The sequence below is a fragment of the Alexandromys fortis genome, unplaced genomic scaffold (genome assembly GCF_014885135.2).
Source record: "Alexandromys fortis isolate MF-2015 unplaced genomic scaffold, M_Fortis_MF-2015_v1.1 scaffold_325, whole genome shotgun sequence".
NCBI classification, from domain to species: Eukaryota; Metazoa; Chordata; class Mammalia; order Rodentia; family Cricetidae; genus Alexandromys; species Alexandromys fortis.
Genome location: NW_026068211.1, coordinates 702,179 through 711,913, shown reverse-complemented (window position 1 = coordinate 711,913; position 9,735 = coordinate 702,179). Strand labels below are relative to the sequence as shown.

At 46.4% G+C, this 9,735-nt stretch overlaps 1 protein-coding gene across 1 annotated transcript in view; it reads left to right on the top strand.

Moving 5' to 3' along the window:
• Positions 1-9,735, top strand: part of Arhgap35 (Rho GTPase activating protein 35) — a 118,728-nt gene that overhangs the window by 105,593 nt on the left and 3,400 nt on the right. Inside the window, exon 6 of the mRNA XM_050130275.1 lies at positions 9,347-9,452. Coding sequence (XP_049986232.1) covers positions 9,347-9,452 — 106 coding nt within the window. The remainder of the gene's footprint in view (positions 1-9,346; positions 9,453-9,735) is intronic.

The window sequence follows — 9,735 nt, the reverse complement described above, 5'->3', positions numbered from 1 at the left end:
GGTTAGAAAGATGACATACGAAACTGTTTTGATTGACAGAGTTCAATATGTGTGATGAATAATTAAGCAATGGTTTCATTTTCCCAATAATTTCCACGTCTGTGCTAAACTAATCCATATCACCTCCTCAAGGCTGCTCTAGTTTAGTGTAACCTCAGCTGACAGTATTCCAGCTGTCATTTATTAATTTATATTTTCTAGGTATAATTGTTGGCCCAAAATATTCCTTCTGTTAATAATTGGAACATCATTCATTTTAAATATGTATGAAATAGCATGATAGAGACTTTTCTATTCTCAATGTTTTCAACCAATCATATAGCATGAACATTCAACACTGGCTGTTTATAACAGTTACTTGAGAGACAAAACCTCGAGTGATTTGATATGCCAGTCATAATGTCTCATACTTATGATTCTTTCCAGCACTCATGGGGCAGAGATGTGAGAATCACTGAAGCCATAATTTCACAGCAGCAACTTAAGGATACCTTGTTCAAAAAAAAAGCAAATGGAACAAATTCACAAATGTGCAGGTTATATAAGACGAAACTATTTTTTTTTCTGTCATTAATTTTTTTTCTTTTTCTGCCTTATCTGCACTTTATTTTGACAACTCCTATATAGTAAAGTGTTAAAGAATAAAATAATAGAATTGGTTAAATTTCAACTAATATCAGTTATGTGTTGTATGATATTCCCAAATTTTATCTTTACTTTGCATCCATAGTCAATAGACAGAGATGAATGCTGGTGCTTTGTATGGCTTCAACACATTCAGTTCAGTTCTCCAGTTCATGAAAGTGTCCCCTCACACACTTATTTTGGTATAGTGTTCTCTCCTAAATTAACCCAGTATAGACAATCACACAAAGACATATATAAAGGTTTGCCTCCCAAGTCACTAGAGGTCCAGGCAAGTTCTAAATCTATATTAAATATCACAAAGGGCAACACATCCCTTCACATATAGATTCATCATTATCCCATGAGGGACCAATTCACTGTATTAGGAGCCTAAAAGCTTCATGACTGATTCTGTATGGTGTAAGTAAAGGGGCTGGGAACTTCATTCCAGTTCATACCAAAGGCCTGATATGCAGAAAAGTCAGTAGCATAAATTCCAGTCAAAACTCAAAGGCATGTAATCCACAGTGTAAGCACTAATGTGGATAGATGGAAGAAGATTGATGGCTTAGCTGAAGTAGAGGAAAAATAATTTCCCTTTCTCTGTCTTTTTGTTTTGTAGGTGTGTGTGTGTGTGTATGTGTGTGTGTGTAGACTAGAGGATAGCCTTGGTGCCATTCACATTTCTCTTTCCCTCTTTTTTTTTTTTTTTTTCTGAGACTTTTTTTTTTTTTTTCCCCGAGACAGGGTTTCTCTGTGGCTTTGGAGCCTGTTCTGGAACTAGCCCTTGTAGACCAGGCTGGCCTCGAACTCACGAGATCCACCTGCCTCTGCCTCCCAAGTGCTGAGATTAAAGGCGTGCGCCACCATCGCCCAGCTCTCTTGTGACTTCTAAGAGTGTCAGGTATACATGTACTGCACAAACATGAATGCAGGCAAAACACACAAAATAAAATTAATAAATCTAAAAAATTTTAAGAGAAGAAAATTACTGTGGGTTGGAGGAAAGCTGGTGGTGATTACCTCCAGTGGCCTTAGCCAGAGGATCACAGGGCTCTGCAGCACATAAGTAACTCCAGGGTTTTTTGTTGTTTGTTTGAGGTAATGTCTTAGATATTTTAGGGTGCCCTCAATCTTATCATGCTGCTTCTACCTCCCCTAGACTGGCATTATGGCATGTGCTACCATACCTGACTTAGAACCTCTAGTTTTAATGGCAGTCTTTAGGGCAGTGGTTCTCTACTTGAGGTTCACAACCATTTTAGGGGGTCAAACAACCCTTTCATGGGGTTCCCATATCAGATATTTACATGACAGTTAATAGTAGCAAAATTACAGTTATGATGTAGCACAGAAAATAACTTTATGGTTGGGACATCACATGAGGAACTGTATTAAAGGGTAGCAACATTAGGATTGTTGAGAACCTGTGCTCTAGGATGACCATTGTGTGGGATGCTTTCTTATTGTCTGGGTCTGTCATGTGTCATGAAGGCCCTGGCCTCTTGGAGCTGTCACTACAGGGCACTTGATATTATTATTATTATTTAGCCAGAGGAAGCCTTTGCCCTTGTGAGGAGAAGAGAAGGAAAACCCAAGGGAGAAACAGCAATTTCTCCACAACTGTTGAAAGGAGTATCTATTCTTCTTTTAAAGCGGGTGTGTGTGTGGAGACAAACACAGGACAGACAAAACACGCACGAAAGGAGGAGACACAGACACGCGGCTCCCACGTGTGTGCGCTTTAATGGGAGGGAGCACAATAAGGGACAGGTGTGCAAGACACACAAGGGTAAAGGGCAAGAGAGAGCGAGACCTCGTGGAAGCTCGCTTTTTAACAAGAACGCAAGGGTGTCTGGGAGAAATGTCCTGCACCTGCGCACGCCTGCGCGCACAGGTGTCCGTAATCCAGGAGGAATCTGAGAGCTGTAGTTTCCAAAAGGAACAACATTTGAGAAAGCGGCTACAAACGATCCCTGGGCGGGCTGGCGGAGCCCGCCATGAGAAAGCGGCTACAGGAGGGCACGCACCGCGCCCACGGTGGCGGCAGGTAACAGACACGTAAACACAGGAAATAGCCATAAGTATTTATTAAGGAAGAGGGAGAAAGAAAGACAGAAAAAAAGAGATAAAAGAAGAGAAAAGAGATAAAAGAAGAGAGAGAGAGAAAACGCGTGCACACGCCGCCAAGGAAGCAGAAAGAGGAAGGGTTCCAAGATGGTGACGGGCAGGTCAGAGGTTATGGGAGTGGGCGTGGCTAGGGCAGGGACTGAAAGAATAACAGTATCCCTTTGTGGGTCCCTATTCTGGTCTAGCTCATCACTGCCCAACTCAAGCAGTGTACTCTCAAGGCTGTGGTAAGATTATAGGTCAAGGGCTCCAATTCCTGGGTCCCTGCTCCTCTAAGGAAGCTATCCCAGCTGTGGAGGGTGCAGGGCTCAGGTTACCTGCTCACAGCCTGTTTCCACATCCGCCAGCCATTCCTTTTTGCCCACTTACCTGGGAGTTGGTACCCGTATCAGACTCATGCTGTCTCTCTAAGGGAAGTTAGAGGAGGTTCACTGATTGGTACCCAGTTCTCACATTTGTCTTGACCTGGCGCCATCTAGAGGTATGTCGAGTACTGGCACCCAACATAATGCCATTGTTTCTTGAAACAGCTGACATGGCACCTTTTTGTTTGTGGAGGGCCAGGAGAGGGTGCTGCTGATAGGGGGCCCACTTCCCTTCCTCCCAACACTTCTGCCACCCACTCTGTAGGTTCCCACAGCTCATAAGGAGGCTGTATAGCAGCCTGTAAGGGTGGAGTCTCATAGCTTCCTCTACATTGTATGCTTTCTGGGCCCTGATAGTCAGCTGGGCCACCTCTTGTCTATCCTTTCTTGATAGCCTGACAGAAGAGGGTCGGGAGAAAGGGAACTCACTGACACAGCACTTCACAGCGGAAGCAGCAAGTGGAGCATGGGGCTCAATGGATCGAGGTGGTCTTAGCTGAGTCAGATACCAGACAATGAAAAAGTTGTGTCAAGGAACATAGTAGACAGAAGGTGGCCATGCTCTATAGTATCACGGGTTTCCATGGCAACAGCAACTTGACCAGTTCTTTTCACTTACTGCCTCAGAGTACCTACGTCTGTGTATTCAGGCTTGCATGAGGTTCCACAACCCATCGCAACAGATACCAAGGTCATTGTCTGATTGTTGTGTAAGCATCGGAATTTCACAATATTGAACATTACTGGAGTGCCCACCAAGGGAATCTGTGTGATTATTTGCCAGTTGTCTTTCCAGCTTAGTCAAGGTCACATGGAGACTCAGGCACCAACAGAGATCACAGATTGCTGCTTGCTGTGTACAACAGGCTTTGCTGGGTATTGGTGTGTGCTCTTAGTCACCAATGAGGTAGAGGATTGTCTCTCCATGGTACAGAGGAGCCCGAGGCTGTCAGAGTGACACAGTTTGGCTGGAGGCCCAGGTCACACGGCTGGGGACTGGCAAGCTAGAACTTGAGTTCCTGCTTTCACTGGTTGGAAGCTGATGTCCTCTGTAGACCGACTCAAACAAACTGAACTACAAGTGCAGAAAGTTCTGTGATGGGGGAGAGGCAGGGAGTAGTAAGAATGGGGAATCATGAACTATGGCTTTAGGCAGAAGTTTGAGATCTAAGGCAGCAAGTGGGGGGCTCTGTGTTCTCCTCCTACACCTCATTCCAACTGGACTTGTATCCAAGCTGTTTGTTCTTTCCTTCTACTCTTCTCCACCACCAACCCCTTCCCTGTCCAGAGTCTTCGTCCATCTGCTCCCCACAGGCTTCCAGGCCAAGGACCTGTAGCTGCCAGTGCTTGGTCATCCAAGGGATATTGTTCTCAATGCAGCCTTATCATCTACCTTTTCCAGTAGGCAGATGAGCAGCCAAGGTTTGGGGATAGATGACCCTCACTATCCTGTAGGTTCTTATTCCCATTCTGTCTTAGGTTGTTGCTTTCTCTTGTCTGTCCACATAACTTCTCAGAGATGCTATGTCCCTCACTTCAAGTATATGCCTGTGTAATGGGCCCTGTGTGGACAGAGACACATAGCAGTGACAGACAGGATATGGTTTCAACTACAGTCTGGTAGAGAAGGAACACTGCCCAGCTTACTGCATGATCATGCCTCCAGAATAGTCTGAATTTTCTATTCTTAAACCAAGCCAAGGGTGGTCCCAGTCTTGCCTTAGCCGTAATCTTGTGTGCCACATGGGAGGAAGACAGGGACACACCTGGGGCCTGCCTACATTGCTCAAGCCTCTGCCCAGCTTTCTCCTTTTCCAATAGCATAAATATGCAGACGGTCAGCAACCTCCACTCCAGGCACTGAGGGGAAAACAACAGTTCCCAGCCTGGAACTCGGCTGGCAGTAAGCAGCCAGAGTGGGGACAATGGGAATCAGGGTCCTTGCCAGGTTTTATGGCCAAAATGAGTTCTTATACCTTTTTGTTTTTCCTTAGTTTGGGTTTTTGTTGGTTTGATTATTTGGTTTGGTTTTCAAGACAGGGTTTCTCTGTGTATTCATGGCTGTCCTGGCACTCACTCTGTAGTCCAGGCTGACTTTGAACTTAGAAATCCACCTGCCTCTGCCTAGCAAGTGATGGGATTAAAGGTGTGTGCCACTAATGCCCAACTAGTTTGTGTTTTGTTTGGTTTCTTTGTTTTATGTTGTTTTTAGACAAAGTCTCCTATAGTCCAAGCTACCCTCAAACTCTGAATTCTCTTGTCCCAGATTCTCTAGTGCTGGAATTTAGGGTGTGTGCCACTACAGCTAGTTCTTTGTGCCTTTTAGAGCCCTGGTTTGTATATACTCTAAGGGTGTTTATAGGGTCCCTGATAGACCTGACTTCCTCTCCTCTTCCTTATGGGTTATGGGTTCCTGAAGATTCAGATGTTAGCAGCTGCATTGTGTGTATGTAGACTTCACCTGAGTGCCCCATTCCCTTCCTTTCACTGGACAAGAACGGCAGGGAGTCTACAGCAGAGAGCAGAGCTGAGATCCAGCCCCACTTTCTGCCTGGATGTCTGCTGAGGATTGCACAGAAGCATCTGGGAAATGGTCCTCCAGGCCCTATAACACCATGCAGATATAAGCATCCTCTGTCTCCCAAAAGACAGAGGATCCTAAATGAAATCTCATTGCCAGGCATGGGATACCTCCCTGAGTTACTGGTCAGGGAAGCATCCAGAACATCACAGGATATTACCATAATGGTTGATTGCTCACCATAACTCAGTAAGATCCTGTTGTTGAACCTCAACTGAGCGAAAATTCTGCTGGCTATTCTGCATAGTGCTAAAAGGTGCTTTGCAGGCTACTGTGGGAGAAAGACATCAACAGTTTCACCCAGTGTTCAACCCTGCCTGTTACAATACCATCCTGCCACCGGGCAGTGGTGGCGCACGCCTTTCATCCCAACACTCGGGAGGCAGAGGCAGGCGTATCTCTGTGAGTTCGAGGCCAGCCTGGTCTACAAGAACTAGTTCCAGAACAGGCACCAAAAACTACAGAGAAACCCTGTCTTGAATTATCCAAAAAAAAAAAAAAATCATACCATCCTGCCTGGCAAGGTGTGTCCATTGGTGCAATGGTGTCATGACAGTTGTGGCTCAAACCAGCTTCTTTTTGATTGGTTATGGTTAGATATTAGCCTCCTCCACAGGAAGAAGCTTGTGCTAGGTACTGACTGAGAAGAGGATGGGCAAAATAAAAAAGGGCAGTGGTGGAGTGGGATCTGTCTTAGTTGTACACTGTTTGTCTAGCATGTACAAGGTCCTAGGTTCCATCCCCAGCACCTTAAGAGGGAGGAATCAGCCATGCTTTAGTTTGGCCCAGAGCCAAACTTGGCTAGGAAGAGCCCCTTGTGGTCCTCCCACCAAACACTTGGTGCTCCTCAGTGTTAATGAGTGCAGGGACCAGCAGAGAATCAAACAGGTGGGAGAGGGAATATAGGTCAGGAACCATCTAGGCCTTTCTTGGGCGTCTGACTTAAGAGTTCACAGGAGGGGGGAGGGGGATGAGCTTTCCAAGGGAGGGACATGAATGAGTATCAGAAGGGCTCCCCAGGGAGAAAGAAAGGACACACCTGTTTCTGCTCCTCCAGGACTGTTTCCTGCATGAGTCTGCTGTCTGAGATACTGCTCCACAGGTGCCTGATGAAAAGAGACACAGCTGTGTTTGTGTCACAGTGTACTGTAGGGACCTGGGCAAGCCTGCATCTGAAAGAGGTGCACTAACTCTAGTCAGTGAAAGTGAGTCTTGCTCTTGATTCTCATGTGCTCTTCTGTAGTCAGTCATTCGTCCTCCCTCCCCATGGCTTCCTCGTCCTAAACAGACTTCTTACTGAAACACCACAGCAAATGATTTTAAAACTCGGGGCTGTGGATTATCCATGGAGGCTGAACCATTGAAGCAACTCGGGTTAGAAACTGGTACTGACTGGTTCACCTCAGGTCCTGTGACTTCCGTCATCTTACAGGCAGACAGGTTCCGTTGCTCAGGTTCCCTGCAGGTGCCTACCTCTGAGCTTACCTCGAACCTCTCGCTGCCTCCAATCTCTATTACAGACGGGAGACTGAGGGGCCCTCAGGTGTCACTTGCCCAGGTTCACAGATTCTGGGTGCTTGACAGGATAGGCACCCAGATCAGGGTTGAGTCAGATTTGAGCTCTGAACTGCAACCAGTTTGCACCATACTCCTGTGTGATGCACCCAGTTATGGCCTGACACGTCTTCTACTGTAAAGGTTCCCAGTCAGGAAGCCAAGGCCTTTTGTTAACTGAAAATAGATTTGTTTTGTTTTGAGACAGGGTCTCATTTATGTAGTTCAGGCTGCCCCAGAACTCAGTAACACATTATGTATACCAAGCTGGACTCAAACTCACAGAGATTCCCCCTGCCTCTGTCTCACAAGTGCTGAGATTACTGGTGTGCGCTACCACCACCCAGGTAGATTTTATTTTAGTGCAATATTTTAATTATAATTTCTCTTCCCAGATCTTCCTACTTCCCCACCCTTTCTTTCTTTAGAAAACAGTCATCTAAAAAAATAATAATAAATTAAAAACAAATCAGAATAGGACAAAACAAACTAGCAGAAGAAAAAAGCGAAAGAAAAAACTCAGGAAACAAACACAGAGACACACACAGAAATCCCATAAAAACATGGGATGAGAAACCATAATGTGTATGGGAAGGACTTGTTGTGGACAGGTGGGGCTGACAAAGCACTGGGAGACAACCTCCAGAAATGCCATCTACTGCTGGTCATGGGATCTGCCCTGAAGAGTGTTTTGTACACCCAATGAGACTCTGATAGAGAAAACCATGATTTCATTTGTGAACAGTTATCAATTGAAATAGCTTCTGGGTTAGGGATGGGGCTTTCTTACCCCATTTTTAATCATTATATTTTGCTGTTGTTGTTGAGACTGGGTCTCATTCTGTAGCCTAGGCTGACTTGAAACTGACAATCCTCCCACTTGAACGTTCCAGGGACTGGGGGGCAGAGATGCAGACCGTAGTGCCCCACATGACCTTCACCTGGGAGGCATGGTGTGCTGAGTCTCTGAACCACCAGGAGTTTGAAGCAAGAAGATATGGCAGTTTTAATGGTGTCCAAGGAGGCTGTGCCCAATAAAACTAAGGCCATTGTAGTTTGTTTTTGTTTTGTTTTGGGGGCTTGTGTAAGTGTGTGGCGTGTTCACTCAAGTGGAGGTCACCAGACGACTTACAGGAGTCAGTTTTTCTACCCTGTAAGCCCTAGCTCAAGTCATCAGACTTAGCAGATAGAGCTTTTACCCATAAGCTACTCTGCTAGCCACTGTCAACCCACACTTGAGTGGCCATAAAGATCTCTTTCCATGTACAGAAAAATGTGGCTTGATCAAGTGTTACTCTTGATGGAGTCTAGACCATTTTTGCCTCCCTGCCAGAATGAGCCAAATTCAGCTCAGTTCTGCAGCTGGTCAGTTCAAATCCCTGCTTCACAGACTTTCTGTTTCCTTGTTTTCCATCCTCAAAACAGGGCAGATTGTAGAGATGACTGACCTGGCATGGCATGGATGACATGCTTCCTGTCACAGCACATTAGTACCCTCAGTGGGCACAGTAGGCGGCAGTAAGAACAGGGGCATGTGGTCCCTTTGATGAGCTGCATAAGAATCGCCCACTGTCTGCATCAGCCCCTCCAGCAGCGCCATGTGCAAAGTTCCTCATGTCTGCAGGGAAGGACAGAGCCCTGGTCTTGTAACAGACCCCCTCCTTCCATAGTCTGTCAGTGTGGGTGGGTGGCAGTGCCCTCCCGTCTGGCCAGGAAGCAAGTGGTCTTTCTGCATCGGGGTGCCTGTCTCCAGGGGCAACCAATGAGCAAAGAATGGTGTTCTTTATGGTAGAGTCTGTGGATGGTTTATCTTGGGGGGCAGGAGGGGGGCAGGAAGCCCAGGCATACAGTACTGTCCTTCAGCAGGGGCCTGGGACATAGAAGTGGCCTGGACCCCAGTCCAGGTGTGCAACCATGGATGCAGACTCTGGGCATGAGGGTGGAATGGAGCTGTCAGAAAGCCCTGGGCTGCCCTCCCAGAGGGTTGCCAGAGTACACCTGGAGTGACCACCAGCTGCTGCATAGCTACTTTACACCTCCAGAACACCCACCAGACTTAACCCTGAAAGCCTTTCATTTCCTCTCTCAGAAATCAACGACCGAGAACAGAAGTTACATGCTCTTAAGGAGGTGCTGAAGAAATTCCCAAAGGAAAACCATGAAGTCTTCAAATATGTCATCTCCCACCTGAACAAGTAAGTATCATGCTGCTGGGTAGTTTTCCTCCTATAATAAACAGGCATCTTGAGTTAGTTAACTGAGGGAGAGGAGAAGGCCAGCAGGGTCCACTCACTGCTGCAGTGGCCAGTGGTATAGCCAAGGGCCCTTGGCATCCTTAGTTTCCCTTCTAACTCTGGCTCCAGCCCATGCTGGGGTTTTTTCTGGCAGGTGTTGGTGCCTTTAGAAACTTCCCAAAAGCAAAAATTCCAAGAGCTTCTCACAGCTGCTCCTTGTCCATGTCTCCATACTGGTGTGAGG